We start from the raw sequence: 20,163 nt of genomic DNA on the forward strand, positions 1-20,163 counted from the left end.
TTAGAGCCCTTCAGTGGCCAAGTATATTTTCAGTTAAGCAGAAATATTTTAAAAAGATTTTCTGTTCTCATCTGTAGGTCTTCAGCTTGGAACAGCAGACTTAAATTATTTAATAAACCATGCTGTAAGCACACGTGCCGTCACGTCATCCAGGCTTTGTTTTATTTGTTGATGACTAGTCCAGCAATGGCTGCCTCTCAAAGGAAAGGCTGAGAATCTGGTAGCTGTTTAGTCCATGAGGCTACATGTTTCAACTGGTTCAGTCGCCCTTGGGATGTGGAAGTAGGCTCTGATACCATCAGAGAGATGCCTTGGCAACAGGATAGATGAACTTACCAGGGCAAATGAGGGCACGTGGGCAACCCCCAAAAACTTACTCTTCCATGTCCTTTCATGTGGGCTGCCACTAGAAAGTGTGACCCAGGTTTAGGTTGGGGCTTCCCAATCAAATGATCCAATCAGAAAAATCCCTCAGAGGTGTAGCCAGCTGTTCGTGGGCTTTTTGTTGTTGTTGTAGTTGTTATATTTTATTTTATTTTTCCAAGACAGGATTTCACTGTATAGCTCTGGCTATCCTGAAACTTGCTCTGTAGACTAGGATGGCCTTGAACTCACAGTGATGCTTGCCTCTGCCTCTCAAGTACTGGGATCAAAGGCAAGTGCCACCACACACAGCTTTTGTTTTAATAGACTCAGGATGTAGTCAGGTTGAAAACTAAGATTATCCATCACACCCTTCTTGAGCTTAATAGTTTTAGTTTGGGGGTTAGAATTAGAGATATATGCCTCTTTATTTTTTTCAGTTGAACAAAACCAGTATATGGTTATTAATTAACCTAGTTTCAATTTCATGTTTCATAGAATAGGGGCTCAAAAGGAGATAGAGAGATGAGGGAGCAGAATGTTGGATTTTATAACACATTTTTATCATGTTCATTTTTATGAACATAATAATATGTTATAGTCATTATTATAGGTATAACACAATGGCTCCCCCAAACAATTATAATCATGTATTAAAGATCAGACTGTAGATCACCATAAGGTATAGTAATAGTGAAAATAATGCCAAGTATTATGAGAATTACTAAACTGTGACCAAAAAATTAAACTGGATATAGAAGCATACACTTATAATTCCAGTATTTAGGCTGAGACAGGAGAGTCATAAGACTAAGGTCAGCTTCTATTGCTGTGCTAAGACACTATGGCCAAGGCAACTTATACAAGAAACTATATTGGGACCTTCAGTTTCAAAATATTAAAAGTCCACGACCATCATGGTGGGGAACATGGCAGCAGGCAGACGGACATGACATTGGATGAGCATGTGGAGAGCTCATGTCTTAAGACACAAGCACAAAACAAAGATAAACACACTGGGAAGGAAGAGTCATTTTAAACCTCAAAGCCTGCCCCAGTTACACACTTTGTCCCAACAAAGCCACACCCTCTGACCCTTCCCAAGCAGTTCTAACTGGGTCTATGAGCTTGTGGGTCCCATTCCTATTCAAACTTCATAGTGAGACCCTGTCACAAAAAAGAAAACCGAACCAACCAATCAAAATGAATCATAAAGTGAACATGTTCTATTGGAACTGTGTTGCCAGTCAGCTTGCTGTCGAGAGGGTTGCCACTGTTACAAAAAAATCTGTACATGTATGTCTGTAGAACTTTATTTTGGCTCATGGTTCTAGAGAGATGAAGTCTGAAATCCTCTGTTGAAAAAGCAGGGGAAGCTGGAGCAGTCGAAATAGAAACCCTGAGGTATAGCTTCACTTTCAAACCTCCTCTTGTGCTCACTCAGACAGACTCATCACAGTAAGAACAGAGTCCCATGGTTGTGCCATTTTTTCCTTTAATGCCTTAACCACTTCTTAACATTCCAACTGCCACGATGGCCATCAGATTTCAAGAAGAGTTTTAGATGGAATAAACAGCATTCGGGCTATAGCAACTTTCCTCTACTCCTAGCTCTGTGTAACCATTTCTTGAAGAGCAACTGCTCTCTTTATTTCTTACTGCTTGTTCTGCTGTTGAAGTCATTTCTTAGCAAGTTAATTTGAGCATTTGTATGACTCATATTTAAGATTCCTGACTTTTAGGGGTCAGAGTCTTTCTATGCCTAGTCTCTAGTGTTTTTGAGTTATTTAATTCTTTCTCAAGTTTTTAGTTGTTGATGCCAAACTAGTTGTGATCCTTATTTTTTTGTGCTTTATCCTTGTTAAAATTCCTTTCAAAATTGTTTGTTAGATGATGAGTTTACATTAGCCATTCTTTATTACTTCTTTTTTTAAAGGTGTACTTATTTTGTGTATGTGAGTACATTGTGATTCTCCTTGGACATACCAGAGGAGGGTATCAGAACCTATTACAGATGGTTGTGAGCCATGTGGTTGCTGGGAATTGAACTCAGGACCTCTGGAAGAAGAGCCAGTGCTCTTAACCGCTGAGCTATCTTTTCAGCTCCCATCTTTATTCTAAGTTCATGGTTTACATGAGGGTTTATTCTTGATGTTAAATGGTCTATTGATTTTGACAAATATTGAATGGTATGTGTCTACGATCGTAGTATATATAGAATACTTTCATTGCTCTACAAATACTCTTTGCCTATTCATCTTGAAATTGGCTGTTTCCTTTCAACTTGTAGTAATCACTGTTCTTTTTTTTTAAACACGGCTTTGCATTTTCTAGAATGTAATATTGTAGCTAAACAGTATACAACCTTTCAGTTGGGCTGTCTCATGTAATAATATACATTTAAGCTTCTACATCTTTTAATGACTTGGTGGCTCATTTCTTTTTAGTGTTGGATAATAATATTCTGTCATCTGTTTGTGCCACAATTTTTCCATTCTACTTCCAAAGGGTATTTTGTTTTCTTCTACACGTTAGCAATTATGAGTAAAACTGCTGTAAACATACATACAAATTTTTGTGTGTATGTGTTTATGCATGTGCATAGATGTGTGTACCCACATGTGTTCATATACAGGCCAAAGGTCAACCTTGGGTATCATTCTTTAGGCTCTGTTTACCTTCTCTTTTGAGACTGGCCCAGAATTCACGTATTAGGGTAAGACTGGCCATCCAGGAAGCTCAGGAATTAATGTTTATACCTCCCTGTCGTTTGGGATTTCAAGCATGTAGCAAATGTCATGTAGCCTTTTAATGTGGGTTCTGGGAATCAAATTCAGGTTCTCATGCTTGTATAGCAAGCTGAGCCATCTTTGCAGCTCCCAGACATTTGTCTCAAGACAGGATCTTGATAAGTTGCCTAGGCTGGCTTCACACTCACTGCAACCTAAGCTGGCTTTAACTCCTTTTCTCCTGTCCCAGTCTTCTGACTGCCAGGGATTATAGCTTGTGCTACCATGCCAAGCTTCTGCAGATATTGTGTGTGTGTGTGTGTGAGAGAGAGAGAGAGAGAGAGAAAGAGAGAGAGAGAGAGAGAGAGAGAGAGAGAGAGAGAGAGAGAGAGAGAGAATGAATATGTACATATGGGGAATGCATGTGTGTGTGAGTGTGTGTGTGTGTGTGTGAGAGAGAGAGAGAGAGAATGAATATGTACATATGGGGAATGCATGTGTGTGTGTGTGTGAGAGAGAGAGAGAAGGGGAGAGGGGGAGAGAGAGAGAGAGAGAGAGAGAGAGAGAGAGAGAGAGAGAGAGAGAGAGAGTTGAGAAACAGAGACGGAAGCTTAGTTCCTTGTAAGAAAGACTGTGCTGGCTAGTTTTTATTTCACCTTGACCCAAGCTAGAGGTATTTTGGAAGATAGAATCTTGAGAAAATGTTGCTACCAGATTGGTCTATGGGAAATTCTGTGGTGTATTTCCTTGATTGGTAATTGATGTGGGAGGGCTCAGTTCAAGGTGGTGCTACCATTTGGCTGGTGCTCCAGAGTTCTCTAAAAGAACAGGCTGAAGAAGAGCAAGATAGTAAGCAGCACTCTTCCAAGGCCTCTGTCAGTTTTTACCTCCAGTTTCCTGCCTTGTTTTGGTTTCTGCCCTGATTTCCCTCAGCAGTGGAATGTGACCTGACAGACCTGACAGTTGTTAAGCTGAAAGAAACCCTTTTCTCCCTCAAGCTGTTTAATGTCATGGTGTTTTATTATAACCATAGAATCCCCAACTACCAAGGACAACAAATACCAGGGTCTAGTTGCTATGTCATATGGTAAGAGTATGTTTAGCTTTGTAAGAAACTGACAAACTGATCTTTAAATGGCTTAATCATTTTACATTCCCAAACCTGTTAGTGAATTACTGAAAATCATTGCCAGCATTTTGTGTTGTCAGTGTTATGCATTTTCTTTTTCCATTTTAAGAAATGCAAAGTAGTTTCTTGTTTGAACATCCTAATAGCATATATGTTAAGTGATTTATTTATCATTTGTGTAGCTTTTTTGATAGGATGCTTATCAGATCCGTTCCCTATTTTAATAGTTGTTTTATTATTGAAATTAAAGCATTCTTTGCACTTTTGGATAACAATTCTTTATTAGCTATGTTGCTTACAAATATTTACCCCCAGTTTGTTGCTTATGTTCTTATTCTCTTGACAGTGACTTTACAGAATCAAAGTTTGTAATTTCAGTGCTGAAGTGAAGGACAACTATATTTTTTGCACACACGTTTTATTGGAAATTGAACTCAAAGTTGTGTGCACTGTGGGAAAGTACTCTATTAGCCTTGTTGCTTTACATTTTAATCCTCACTTTCTGATCCATTTTTAATTAATTTTGTATGATATGGAAGGGTTGCCCCTATAACTTTTTTTTTCTTTTTGTGTGAAGATGTATAATTGCTAGCACTGTTTGCTGGGAAGGTATCTTTTTCCATAGTATTGTGTTTCACTCCTTTATCAAAGACTATTATACTAGGTTGTAATTGTGTATTTCAATTCCTGGCCTCTCTATTCTTTACTGTCTCTTTATGTCTCAGCCTCCCTTTTATTACTGTGAAGAGACATAATGACCATGTCAACTCTCAAAAGAAAAAACATTTAATTGAGGGTTAGTTACAGTTTCAGAAGTTTAGTCTATTACATCATGGTGGAGAGTATGGTAGCATTGGGGAAGACATAGTATGGAGAAGTAACTGAGAGTTCTGTCTGAAAACACAGGCAGAAGAGATAGAGATAGAAAGAGAAGAGACAGACAGACAGACACAAACAGACCCTGGGCCTGGCTTGAGCTTCTGAAACCTCAAGTAGTGCTATTCTCAGATGACTAAATATTTAAGTATAGGAGTCTGGGGGGCATTCTTTTTCAAACTACCACATTCCATTCCCTAGGCCTGCAGGCTTGTAGCAATATCATAATGCAAAGAATGTATTCAGTCCAACTTCAAAACAGTATTATCACTATTTAAAAGTCCAAAGTTGAGTCTTTTCTGAGATTCAAGGAAAATTTTGTAGCCCCTGTAAAATCAAAATAAAATCTCCGTACTTTCAACATACAGTGGCACAGAATATATATTACCATCACAAAAGGGAAGAAAGGGAGAGTAGAGAGAAAACACTGAACCAAAGGAACAAAAGCCATCAGGGCAGTCTCACAGTTCTGTATCTGCACATGTGATGTCAAAGTGCTCTTCAGATCTCCAACAACTTTCAGGTTTCATACTTTTCACTTGGACTGGTTCCATACCCTGTATCCTGCTCTCCTAGGCTGGTGTACACAACTTGGCATTTTCAACATCTTGGGGGTTCTAGGATAATCCAGGCTTCCTGTGAACTTCACAAGGTCAAGCAGTTGCCTTTCTAGGCTTCCATACAGGGACACCCCTGGTACACACCTAGCTTTAGTGGCTTTCCTAGCTGCTGAGGGAGATTCCACAACCCCTTTCTTGGACTCCTGACTCTAGAGTCAGGACCACATGGCTGGAGCTGCCAAGTTCTGCTGCTTCTGGGCTTGGAACATGGTCCCCTCATTTAGTTACGTCTGAATTTCCTTCTGCTGTTGATGGGTTCCTTCACTTCTTAAGCTTTTTCCTTAATTCCTTTTCACAATTTGAAAGCTTAGCTGGTTGGCGTCTTCCCAAAGGTTAACATTTTCATTATTCCATTTATCATCAGGCTATTTTTTAAACATTTTTTATCTCTTTGAGCATTGAACTTGGCTCCAACATTTCATTTCCTGATGCTCCCCTTTTGTCCTCAAGCTATAAATTTTCTATTTTTTCTTGCTCAGCTTGATCCTTTTCATTATAAATCTGTGTAAGAGTGACCACAAATAACCAAGTGACAGAGTCAGTACTATGCTATCTTGAAATTTCTGCCAACATCATTTACCCAATTTAGCACCAGGCAGATTTTTTTGGATAATAAAAGCAGCTACAGTCTTCTTCAAAATCACACAAGAAGTCTTTAGGTCACTTACTAATATTATTTCCCTGTGAAACCTCTTGAACTGGGTCCCTATAGTCCTCAGCACCACTGCCTTCCATGCTCTTACTTGGATGACTCATTAGGCCCTGCTTAAAGCACCCAATCACTTTTCTAGTCCCCAGTCCTAAAGTCTTCTGTATTGTTCCAACAATCAGCATGGATACCTGTCTTAGTCAGGGTTTCTATTCCTGCACAAACATCATGACCAAGAAGCAAGTTGGGGAGAAAAGGGTTTATTGAGCTTACACTTCCATGTTGCAGTTCATCACTAAAGGAAGTCAGGACAGGAACTCAATCAGGTCAGGAAGCAGGAGCTGATACAGAGGCCATGGAGGAATGTTTCTTACTGGCTTGCTTCCCCTGGCTTGCTCAGCCTGCTCTCTTATAGAACCCAAGAGCACCAGCCCAAAGGTGGAACCACCCACAAGGGGCCCTCACCACTTGATCACTAATTGAGAAAATGCCCCACAGCTGGATCTCATGGAGGTACTTCCCCAACTGAAGCTCCTTTCTCTGTGATAACTCCAGCCTGTGTCAAGTTGACACACAAAACTAGCCAGTACAATACCACACTCTGTTTCAGTCACTTCCATTGCTCTTAAGACACACCATGACAATGGCAGCTCCCACTTCTACACACTTCCTCTAACAAGGGCACACCTCCTAATCCTTCTCAAGTAATGCTACTCCCTGATGAAGCTTTCAAATATAAGAGCCTAATGGGGATATTCACTTTCTTTTTTAAAAATGTGCTTGGTGTTTTCCCTGCATATATATGAGGGTGCCAGGTGCCTTATAACTGGAGTTACAATCAGTTGTGAACTTCATGTGGGTGCTGGAAATTGAACCTGGGTCCTCTGGAAGAGCAGCCAGTGCTCTTAATCTCCAAGCCAGATCTTCAGCCCCCTATTTGGCCATTCTTATTTAAACCACTACACTTTGCATTATTCCTTTTCCAGTGCCTTATATCTTTAATGTTGGACGTTGTCGTTAGTCTTAGGTGCTAATTCTATTTTAATTTTGTTGTACTTCAGTATTGTGTGGACTGGTTTGGGTTTAATGCCTTTTCTTACGTGATAGTCAGCTTGCTGTCTCTGTGATAAAATATGTGAGAACATCATCCAAAAAGTGGAAATGTCTATTTTGCTTTATGATTTTAGAGCCTTCAGTCTTTGATAACTGGCTCCATCACTTCCCCTGAGCCAAGACCAGACATGGCTCAGAGTGTCCAGGAGAGCACAACTGCACCTTTTATGCTGACTAGGAAATAGAGAAGGTGAAAGAAAAGGGCCAGGGCGAGAACTGTACCCTTCAGTGGAATGCCTCCAGTGACAGTCTTCCCCAGCTAGATGCAGGCCCAACAGTTTCACTCCTTCTTGATGGAACATCAGTTATGAGCCCATTGATAGGTTGTCCCTCTTGATCCAGTGACCTACCGAAAACTCTGCCTCTGAACATTGCTACACTGAGGACCAAATCTTGAACCTTTTAGGGACATTTCAATTTACATCCTAATGCCTTGTTAATTTTAGAATCATTTTATTAAATTTATAGATCTTGATTATTTAGGTCTCTTATTTTTTAATTAGAGTTTTATGGTTTACTTCAATTTGATTTTTGTATAGACTTTATTAACTTTATGTATAACTATTCCATTTTAGATGCTCATATAATTTTATATATATATTTTTCCCTTTCCTTTCCTTCCCCTTTCCCATTTCCCCCTTTCCCCTTTCCCCTCTCCCCTCTCCCCTCTCCACTCTCCCCTCTCCCCTCTCCCCTCTCCCCTCTCCCCTCTTCCCTTTCCCCTCTCCCCTCTCCCCTCTCCCCTTCCCCCCCTTCCCCCCTTCCTCCCTTCCCCCCTTCCCCCCTTCCCCCCTTCTCCCCTTCCCCCCTTTCCCCCCTTTTCCCCCTTTTCCCCCTTTCCCCCCCTTTTCCCCCCTTTTCCCCCTTTTCCCCCTTTTCCCCCTTTTCCCCCTTTTCCCCCTTTCCCCCCTTTCCCCCCCTTTCCCCCCTTTCCCCCCTCTTTCCCCCCCTTTCCCCCCTTTTTCTTCTTTCCCCCCTTTTTCTCCTTTTTCCCCTTCTCTTTTCTCTTTTCTCTTTTCTCTTTTCTCTTTTCTCTTTTCTCTTTTCTTTTTTTAAAGACAGGGTCTCACTATGCATTCCTGACTGGCCTGGAGCTCACTGTGGCCAGGGTGGATGCAAACTCGAAAAAAATCAAGAATTAGAGGCATGTGCACCACATCTTGCTTCATTGTATTTTTAAAAAATTGCAATCTGTTTGTTGGGATATAGCAGAGCAATTGGGTTTTGTGCCCTAACCTTGTCCCTTGTATCCTTGTTTGAATGTTTAATAGACCTCATAGTCTATTGAGACTATGAGATTTCTGTAGAAATGATTGAATAATTTTAAACAATGGCATTTTTGTTTCTTCTCAGTCCAAACAACTTTTCTTTTTTCTTTTTGTTTTATTACATTACTCTGGAATTCTACATGGCGTCAGTATGTGGTAAAGGGTAACGCTTATACCATGCTTCTATCCTCTTATCAATAAATATGTTAGCTGTAGATTTTCTGTGAAGATTGTTTTCCCCCTTTTTATTGAAAATAGATTTTTTTCTCTCTCACATAATATATCCTGATTAAGGTTTCCCCTCTATCTCTCCTCCCATTTCCTATCTGCCTCCCTTCCTATCTGGGCCCACCTCTTTTCTTATTAAAAAAACCAAACAGGCTTCTAAGGGTTAATAATAAAACAGAATTTGACAAAACAAACAGAAGGAAAAGAGCCCAAGAGAAGGCACAAGAAACAAAGACCCACTCATTCTCACTCAGGAACTCCATAAAAACACTAAATTGGGAGCCATAACACTAAATTGGGAGCCATAATATATACGTAAGGGGCCCATGGGGGTAAAACAAGAGAAAAATATAAATGAAATAAAACAGTAAGATTTAAAAGAAAAGAAATAGAAAACATCAGCCCTGGAATGATGTTATGAGACAAGGAACCTCCAGTGATTACTGAGTGGTTTTCTGAATGGTTCATCTACTGCTAGGCATGTAGCCTAATTTTAAGAGGAGTTTGTTTCCCCCAGTGAGAAGGGGAAACTTAGAGGAAACTACATGTACATTTGCAATTGTCAGTCACATATTGCTGCTGGGTTAGGGATCGGGACGTGTATTCTCTTTTCCTTTCAGCTATAGAGAACATAGCCTGAGAAGGCACAAGAATCAGAGACCCACTCGTTCATTCACTCAGAAATTCAATAAAAATACTGAAGTGGAAGCCATAAAATATACACAGAAGGCTTGGTGCAGAGCTTGTGCATGCTGCCTTACTGTCTGGGTGTTCCTGTGAACTTTGATCATGTTGAGAGGGTTCTATTTTCTTGACCCTCCAACTCGTCTGGCTTATACACTTTTTCTGCCTCCTTTTCTGTGAGGTCCCATGATCACTGACCGGAGAGATAGATGGGACTTCCCATTTAGGACATTTCCTTGGAGTGCTCTAAGGTCTTTTACTTTCTGTATCATGTCTGGCTGTGGGTCTTGGTACTTTTTCTCATCTGCTGTAAGAGAAAACATCTCTGAAAGGGGCTGAGCAAGGCACTGATCTATACATATTACAGAATGTCATTAATAGTTTTGTTTTATTGCCATACTCTTTTAGTAGAATAGTAACGTTTGGTTTTACCCTAGGTCCCTGGGCTATTTAGTCTCTGGTTCTTGGTTACTCAAGCAGTGTTGGGCATAGGTTCCATCTTGTGGAGTGAGCTTTCAGTCAAATCAGATATTGGTTACTCTCACAAACATTGTGCCACCACTGACTTAGCAGATCTTGCAGGTAGTATACTATTTATTGTAGATCAGTTTGTAGCTGAGTTGGTGGTTACATTTCTCTTTTGGTAGTATGTGGAGTACCCTACTGTACCAAAGATGCTAGAATGTAGGGATGAAGACATTATGTAGGCACCAGCTCAGCTTCTTTTCTTTGTTTAGTAATAATCACTATTCCTTAATATCTCTTAACATCAATGGACTCAATTCCCCAGTAAAAAGGACACATGCTCCACTATGTTCATAGCAGCCTTATTTATAATAGCCAGAAGCTGGAAAGAACCCAGATGTCCCTCAATGAAGGAATGGATACAGAAAATGTGGTATATTTACACAATGGAATACTACTCAGCAATTAAAAACAATGAATTCACGAAATTTGTAGGCAAATGGTTGGAACTGGAAAATATCATCCTAAGTGAGGTAACCCAATCACAAAAGAATATACATGGAATGCAATCACTGATAAGTGGAAACTAGCCCAGAAACTCTGAATACCCAAGACACAGTTAGCATATCAAATGACTCCCATGAAGAAGTAAGGAGAGGGCCCTGATCCTGGGAAGGCCTGATCCAGCATTGTAGGGGAGTACCAGTACAGAGAAAAAGGAGGGAGGAGGTGATTGGAGTATGGATGTAGAGAAGGCTTATGGGACATATGGGGAGGGGGGAACTGGGAAAGGGGAAAGCATTTTGGAATGTAAATAAAGAATTTAGAAAAGAAAAAAAGAAAAAAATAGGGAAAAAATAAAATTGAGAAAGATCTGTGAGGCAAATTTGATGTGAACTCAAGATGTCCTGAACTCATTCAAGCTGCCTTATATTAAAGCCCGACTTGAACCTCAAAAAACAAACAAACAAACAAACAGAAAACTGATTGGCATTAACCCTGCATGTCTTCTTAAAACTGATTGGCAGGCTGGAGAGATGGCTCAGTGGTTAAGAGCACTGGCTGTTCTTCTAGAGGACCTGGAATCAATTTCCAGCGCCCACATGGCAGCTCACAACTGTCTGTAATTCCTGTCCCAGGGGATCCAGTGCCCTCACACAGACATCCTTACAGTCAAAATACAAATATGCATAAACTAAGATTAAGATAAATATAAAAACACAAAAACAAAATCTGTCATTGGCTGGGTGTGGTGGTGCATACTTGATGCCAGCACTCAGGAGGCAGAGACAGACCAATCTCTTGAGTTGAAAGTCAGCCTGCTCTACAGAGCAAGTTCCAGGATAGCCAGGGCTAAATCCTGCCTCAAAAACTTAAATAACAAACAAACAAGCAAGCAAACAGTGATCGAGTCAAGCAGGTTAGACTTTGCCTGCCCTTGTGCCTCTGCCACTCCTGCATCTTCTGTGCATATCCACGAATGTCTTCAATGCTGACTGCTGCCAGCTCAGACTGTATAAGTAGATGGGTTTCCTGACATATAGAGTCTTATTTCTTTTGTTCATATATAAAACCTAGGAGAAGAGGAAATCCAAGCATAGAAAGAAGTAGCTAGTCTGTTTCAAGACTTTCCACTGCACACCTGATTCTTAATGCAGCCTTGCTATTCTTGACTGGAAGAGTACCTATTTCCAGTTTCTAGTTTTCTTTTTTCATATTTCAGATTACAAACACACACACACACACACACACACACACTAGTATTTTATTTTCATTACATTTTACTAACTGTGTGTTAAGGGGCACATGTGCATGGCATAAGCGTGGAGACCAGAGGACAACTTCCACACTCATGTCATGGCACAAAGTCAAAGGATAAGCTTGGGAGAAGAGCATCTTTTCCTGCTGCTGGTCTCATAAGACTTTATTACCTTGTGAAATCACTGCTTAGATTTATGTTTAGCTAGCTTCAGTTACGTTTTTTCACACTGCAGTTTGTTTTCAAGATACTTACTGTTACCACTTGGTGGAGCTCTTTCATAAGTGAGAACATGGTCAGAAAGCAAGCGCAAGTAAATTATTGCTAACTTGATTTCTCTTTAGGGTGATTCAGAGGAACATTCAATCCATAATAGAAGCCATGTAAAATGTTGGTTGTATATTTTGATTTAAATTGTTAATATATAATTGAAGTATCTTGAATTAATGAAGAAAATGAAAACTGATTATGATCCTACTAGCTCTAGAGAGAAGAACCCACTTTGGAGATATTGTATTCCTTTCCTTACTTTTTTGTTTGTTTTTTAACAAAATTGGAATAAAGAAATACAAATAATACAAGAAATACAAATAATTTTGTAGTTTTTTTCTCCCACTTAATCATTGTACCCTGGGCATTTTCCATGTTCTCGTACTATTCTTTGAAAACGTGTTAGGATTTTGTGTGACCCCATAATTTATAACATTGTTTAGCCATTCTATTTTAAGATATTTAGGTGGTTGCCACTGTTTTGGGGTATGTAAGTAAGTATTAGAACATCTGTTACAAGGATCTTGACCCAAATCCCTAGGTATTCTTAGCTGTACAACTGAATATCTCAAAACATCCTAACAACATATTGTTTAGTTGATACTATTCTAAGATTTAGCATTTGCAGAATCTGACTTTTGAAAGGTTTGTTTTTTTTTTTATATAGTTTTGCAAAGTGTTCATCCATTTCCTCCACAAGTTTTAGGTTTTGTGTGTGATTATTTACACTGAGAAACAGTTACTTTTGTTTTAATAATTTTTAAGTGCTGTTCTGGGTCCCCTTTAGTTATTTTTACACTTTCTAAAAATTATGTGCACTTGTGTGTATGTGCACAGGAGTGCAGGCGCTCATACAAGCTAGAGGAGAGAGGTCCAGTCAGATCAACAGTTGTGAGTTACCTGATGAGGTACCAGTCAGATCAGCAGCTGTAAGCCACCTGATAGCCCAGTTTTGAATTGTTTGACAAAGTAATATACACTTTGGACCTCTGATCTATCCTTCCAGCTTTCCTTTTATAATTTTTTTGAAAGATTCATTTATTTATTATATGTAAGTACACTGTAACTGTCTTCAGACACCCTAGAAGAGGGCATCAAATCTCATTACAGATGGTTGTGAGCCACCATGTGGTTGCTGGGATTTGAACTCAGGACCTCTGGAAGGGCAGTCAGTGCTCTTAACCACTGAGCCATCTCTCCAGCCCCCTTTTATAATTTTTAAGAAAAAAATTATTTGCAAGTTCTTTATAAAAAGGTTTATGAAATTACAGCAAAACAAGTAAACAAAAACAATTTCAATTTAGTTTTAAATTGGATTGCAAATAAATCCTGGGGCTTCCCAGAGCCACTGTGCTACAAAATAACATGAGAAGAGAACTCTGTTTGCAGATGATGGCAGGGTTGGGGGCATGGGTGGGGTGCTTATTAAAGGAAGTGTAGCAGTGGATTGGAAGTAAACACAGAGAGACAGGAAAGAGCACAAGGATGTTAGAGGACTTTGGAAGGTAAGGAAAAAAGGCTCACAGTGGTAGGTTGAAGGAGAAAAATTTAGATAGTGCGACTCTTCAGCCATAACATTGAAATAGAAATTAAAATTATGAGTTAAAAGTACAGCCATTTCTGGAGAAGTTGACAGAAAAGTCTCTACTCAAACTCAATTTAAAATGTCCAGAACTTGTAAAGGTATAGAAATCAAGATGTGGTGTTGGTGAAAAGACCAGGTACGTAGATCAGTGGGTAGAGAAGCTGGAAAGAGACCACGCGCATTGTCAGTTCATTTTCTAGAGAGGTGCAAAGGTCAGTCAGTGGAGCAAGCTTCTTATTCTCAACAAAGGAAGCTGGAGCAACTGGATATCTAGCTGTAGAGAACTCATTTACAGGGGTGAGAGGGCTCAGTGGGGGAAGGTGCTTGCTCCATGCTTGACAACTGGAGGTGGATCCCTGGAACCTACTTGGTAAAAGGAGAGGGCCAACTTCTGCCGAGTTGTACTCACGCCATTACCAGCATGATGTGGATTGCCAATAAATGTGAATTAACAGAATTTTCTGCCTCAAAGTACTTAGAAAAATTAGTCCACATGAACCCTAGACATAATTCTAAAGCAGGACTTGTAGGAAATCATTGAGAAACTGTGTGTTAGAGATAAGTTTCATAGGGCTCACCATTAAAAATGAGCTATAAAAGGAAAAAGAAAATACATTAAGTTAAAATTTAAACACTCCTACTCTGAAACCCCACCTTTTAGAAAATGAAAGGTTGGGATGAGTCAGTGGATAAAATCCTTACTATGTACACATGAAGACCCAAGTTCAGATTACCCATACTCAATCCCAGCTGGGAGAGGGCAGCAGCAGCAGAGACAGCCATGTGGGACTTCATGACTAGCCAGTCTAGCTGAGGCAGCAAGCTTAAGGCTCAGTAAGGGATCCTGTGCAAAAAGATGACATGGAGAGCAGTTGAGAAATATAGCCCAAGATAGCCTCTAGCCTACACACACACACACACACACACACACACACACACACACAAGATAGCCTCTAGCCTACACACACACACACACACCACAAAGAAATTGCAAAGGTAGGGCTTTATTCTAATAAAATTTGAGGCTTTTAGGGAAGGGGATGTAGCTCAGTGTTAGTTTGTTTGCCTAGTACGTATGAGGCCTGGGTTTCAATTTCCAGCATAACCCCAAACCCTTTTTCTGGTGTTTAAAAAACCGAATAAACAATATAATAATTTTTATCTTTAGTTACTACAAGTATGAGAGTTTTCTTAGAACTACATGTGGACGGATTCTGTGCTATTTTGTGTCTAGCTTTTTCTTTTCTTTAATTTTTTTTGGTGACTTTTTCTAAGTGTAATAATTTTTACTTATCTGTGTTGCTACATTTATTAGGGCCATTTCTTTTTTGTTAGCATCAGCTGCATAATTTTATTACAGTTTATTTATAGAATTGCCAGTTTGGTTATTATATTTGGTTGGTTTCTAGTTTGGGATTACATTCATTGGTAGTGTTTTAATTTCTTCTGGGCATAAGTATTGGGGATAGAATTTCTAAGTGATATAGAAAGTGTATATTTAAATATATAAAAACCATCCAGGGCTGGAGAGATGGCTCAACAGTTAAGAACACTGACTGCTCTTCTGAAGGTCCTGAGTTCAAATCCCAGCAACCACATGGTGGCTCACAACCATCCGTAAAGAGATATGACGCCCTCTTCTGTTGCATCTGAAGACATTGGCAGTGTATATGTATACCTAAACTAAACCAATAAATCTTTAAAAAAAAAAAACCATCCAAACTTGTTTTTCAAAATGATCATAGCTATTTTACCACTTATCATTGGCATTCAGTTGTCTTATTACAACTTCTTCCTTACTAATCATCAATATTGTCATTTGTTCTAATTTAAACTATTTTGGATGTATAGGTATATTTTAAAGTATTTATATTAGAAGGAAAAGTTGAAAGTTGGACAGTGGTGAAATATTTGTTATCCACAGTCATTTGATAATCTAGATACTCTGATTCTTCACTTGGCACATGAGATGTACACACATGAGATGTAAAGTGTCTTACATCTGTTTCCTCAGCAAATACTTCTACTTGCTTCTTAGACCATAGGTAATCTGACACTTCATTCCATCTTAATTTGATCCAGATTTTACCTACAAAACACACATTTAGAGGATGGCACATATTGTTGAGGGGAGCATACTGAAAAACAGTCTGCCTACAAGTGACTCATTGCTCATCAGTCACTAACTGTGTGCTGACTGCAGTCAGGGGTTTATACGTCATCCCACTGAAGCCTTATAGAGTAAGGTGTGCATGTAGTCCTCTGGACAAGTGGGTTAGTTGAGAAATTGCCCAAGGCTAAAAAATTCTTGACTGAACAAAGGGAAATAAAAATGGATGAATTAGAGCAAAAGACATGCGTACACTCTGGAAGGAAGTCAGCTTTTGTTTTCCTGGAAAAAAACAAGTTTAAAATTCTAGAATCTTTTAATGTGGCTTTAATGACATTGAACTACTGAGAAAACAAACTTTCAAATAACTAACTTACTCAAAGTTTCCAAAGGAAGTAGTAATTTAACTTTTGAACCTCCTTGTAATTTTTTCCTTATAATATAAATTGAATGTTTGTTATGTTAATATAATGTTAAATATTTTCAAGTATATGCCATAAAAAATCATATGTAATTCAATTTTAACATGGTATCCAGTGTGCAGATGATCTAATAAAATACTTGAACCTTTTTATTCCTAGGAAGGATATATTCAGAAGAAGAAGGAACTCTGGGGCATCTGCATCTTTATTGCAGCAGTTGATCTAGATGAGATGCCATTCACTTTTACTGAGCTACAGAAAAGCATAGAAACCAGGTAAAAGCTCTGCTGGAAAAGTCCTGAAGTTTAAAAGGGCTTCTAATGTTTTAATACATGTTAAGAAGTTGGTAGGAATGCTAAAATTAAATTTAATATAAGAAATTTTGGACCAATATGAATTTTAATTCTCTGCTGGGGTTAGTTAATGCTTACTTAATATGGGGGAGGGTTGTTTTTTTTTTTAAAGAATTATTTTTTATTCTATGTTCATCTACAAGTATACAATGTGCAGTGCCTGAAGAGGCCAGGGGAGGGCATCAGAGCCCCTGGAACTGAGTTAGAGGTACTGTGAGTAATCCTGTGGGTGCTAGGAAATGAACATGGGCACCTGCACGTACCTGTTCAAACACACACACACACACAGAGAGTGAGTGACTTAGAAGTTAAATATAAAAATCTTTTAAAATGGAAACGTGGCTGTTTTAAATTTAGATAAGATTTATTTAAGTTGACTTTAGCTTAGATGTTTTAATTACATAATTACATAAAAACTGCCATATATTCAGTATTGATTGACACTTGACCCAGACATTTCTTAACATTTTTTAGCTTTAAACGTATATTAATTTGTTCCCTAGTAATTTGTAGGTTTTCATCTTAAACAAACTCACAGGAGTTTGTTATTTCCTTTGTAACATATTTACAAAATACAGAAATAAATAATTTTACCAGATGGGTAAATAGATATATATCTTCAGTGAGTTACTCTATAATTCAACATAATTAGTGCTTTAGTTAAGCTAAGAACATTAAATCATTACATTTTATAGCACCTTTTTTTTTTTACTACCTTTAGTGTGGAAACAAAGGCTTTGTGTGTGTGTGTGTGTGTGTGTGTGTGTGTGTGTGTATCTTATAAATAACATAAAGGGTTCACAGGGTCAATGCCTCTAATACTACAGGCGGTGATTTCCCATCTATCTTAGTTGGGGTTTCTATTCCTGCACAAATATCATGATGAAGAAGCAAGTTGGGAGGAAAGGATTTATTCAGCTTACACTTCCACATTGTTGTTCATCACCAAAGGAAGTCAGGACTGCAACTCAAGCAGGTCAGGAAGCAGGAGCTGATGCAGAGGCCATGGAGGGATGTTTCTTACTGGCTTGCTTCCCCTGGCTTTCTCAGCCTGCTCTCTTATAGAACCCAAAACTACCAGCCCAGGGATGGCACCACCCACAAGGAGCCCTCCCCCCTTGATCACTAATTGAGAAAATTACCCACAGTTGGATTTCATGGAGGCACTTCCCCAACTGAAGCTCCTTTCTCTGTGATAACTCCAGCCTGTGTCAAGTTGACACACAAAACCAGCCAGTACACCATCCCTTCTCTTAAATTACCCCTAGAAAAAGACAACTTTGTTTCAAGAATTTAGTGTCCATGATGTTCAGTTCCTCTCAAGATGTGTTGGTGTGTTCTTCATGAGCATGAGCACTGCTCTAAGGTGGATCTCTTTTTCTCTGGATTCTACAAATTTACATGATGAACTCTTTTTTTCTTCCTTTTTTCTCTCACCCTCCCTCTCTTCTAATCAGTACAGCATAAATAACTGTAAACCAAAGACTCTATGAGAGAATGACAGTTCATTCTTTGACCAAAGTCCTTCATGTTTAACTTGACTTTAGCAATTCTCACTAATGCTAAACTGCCGTCATGGGAGTTCCCAGCAGTTTCCAGTCAGCGTCTTGATCTCTGCTGTCTTCTGCCATAGCTGCACCCTTCTTTACTTTCCACACAGCTCAGCCACACTGCTTTACCCCTCTCGGCATGGACACTGTAATATCCACTGTCACATAGGGTTTGCCTCTTGCTTACTATCTCAGACTTTCTTGTTGGGTTGGTTTGAGGTGTGACCTTGAACTTCTCAGGTGGGTCTCAAACTCCTGGCCTTCAGTAATCTGTCTTAGACTCCCAGGTGCTGGGACTGGACACGTACTGTCTTACCTGGATTTGCTTTGGACAACATGTATAATAGTTGTTAAAGTTGTTAATGACTATTCTTTGCTCTTCTTAGCTGCTTTTGTACAATTTTATATACAAAATTAATTAGAAATTAACGTATGAAGTCAGGTGTGATGGTGTAGGGCAGGCCAATCTCTGTGAGTTCAAGGCCAGACTAGTCTGTATAGCAAATTCCAGTTCAGCCAGGGATATGTAATGAGACCTTGTGTCAAGAGTAGGAGGAAGAGGAAGGAGAGAATAATTGACATGAGATCTATGTGATCGTGTCTATCTTTACTGCCCTTTTGAAAAATATGTATATTGAAGATTAATTTTTATAGAAAATAATAAAAGAATTACTAGAAGTTGTTTAACAATTTAAAAATTTTGCCAGTTTTCACTTTCTTTCTCTAAATATTCAACCATGAAGTTTTTGGTAAGGCAAAAAGAATGTTAGTAAGTATATGACAAGGAAATGCCAAGCTGTGAGAAAAGTTCCCAGAGGGAGGTGAGGCAGACACTTGCATGGCGGGGCTCATCCTCTCGGGCTGGGCAGCCCTACATGGGCTGTCTGGGACGCAGTGTCAGGGACTGAGTGGGGCGTTTGGGGCAGCTCTGGAGACTGGCGGGCACTAGGGGTAGAAGATGGCTGTTTGTTCAAAGAGTAAATAATGTAAGGACAGAGTTTCAAATATGAAAATGGAAGCACAAGAAGGAACTGTATATTTTGAAAAAACCTACAGATATAGATGACTGTTTAGTATTTAAGTATAATATATTACAGAAATCTGAAAGAATGTATTTTAAATGTTTATGCTTGTGCAAGTAATAAATGTTTGACGAGATTTGTACGTTTATCTTTGTTATGCAGTATTTACATATATGAAAACATCACATGCTACTCCCCTAAAATGTATAATTCTTGGGCTTTTATGCATTAGTTGATAATAATTTTAATTAAAAAACCCATACATATTATTTAGAAGCAAATATGCATATTTTATGCCCCTGCTTTTCTTGTTTTCTTAACCTTAAATAGATATAGTCAGGAGTAGGTAGATACTAGGGCCTGGGTAGCTTCTGATAAAATGCAAAAACAAGTACAACCCTTCAGAGAATACACAGTGATCTAGTGTAGCACTGAATCGAAGTGCACATGCTTTGAAAATGATTTAAAGCAAATTATGATACATACTCATGTACTCTTTTTCTACTTTTTGAAGTGTCTATAAATTCTTTGACTTATTAAAAGAAATTGATACCAGTACCAAAGTTGATAACGCTGTGTCAAGACTATTGAAGAAGTATAACGTGTTGTGTGCACTCTACAGCAAATTAGAACGGTAAGGAAAAGCTTTCTTAGGTTTGCACTTTCATTCTTTGTTATTTATTTTTATACCTTGATACTTTACTTCAATATTTGTACTTCAAAATACTTTAAATTTTAAAATTTAAAAATTTTAATTCAAAAATTGGGAACTGTTTCATATGTAATAGAAGTATTAAGTATTATCCCCTAGCCTTATCCATTTTGATATTATCTCTTTATAATTCCTAGGTAATTGTACAGCTATTTATAAGCATTCTGAGTGCTTGCCCAAAACTAGCTGTTTTCACTAGCCTTTTATGTTATTTGCATCTTCAGATTTTGAGCTTGCTTCTCATTTTGTCTAGTAG

At 38.7% G+C, this 20,163-nt stretch overlaps 1 protein-coding gene across 2 annotated transcripts in view; it reads left to right on the forward strand.

Moving 5' to 3' along the window:
* The window catches only part of Rb1 (RB transcriptional corepressor 1), a 134,002-nt gene that overhangs the window by 13,085 nt on the left and 100,754 nt on the right, over positions 1-20,163 (forward strand). For both annotated transcript variants that reach the window (XM_052190961.1, XM_052190960.1), the window contains exons 3-4: positions 16,430-16,545; positions 19,710-19,829. In XM_052190961.1, coding sequence (XP_052046921.1) covers positions 16,430-16,545; positions 19,710-19,829 — 236 coding nt within the window. The remainder of the gene's footprint in view (positions 1-16,429; positions 16,546-19,709; positions 19,830-20,163) is intronic.

Source organism: Apodemus sylvaticus, chromosome 8, assembly GCF_947179515.1.
Source record: "Apodemus sylvaticus chromosome 8, mApoSyl1.1, whole genome shotgun sequence".
NCBI lineage: Eukaryota > Metazoa > Chordata > Mammalia > Rodentia > Muridae > Apodemus > Apodemus sylvaticus.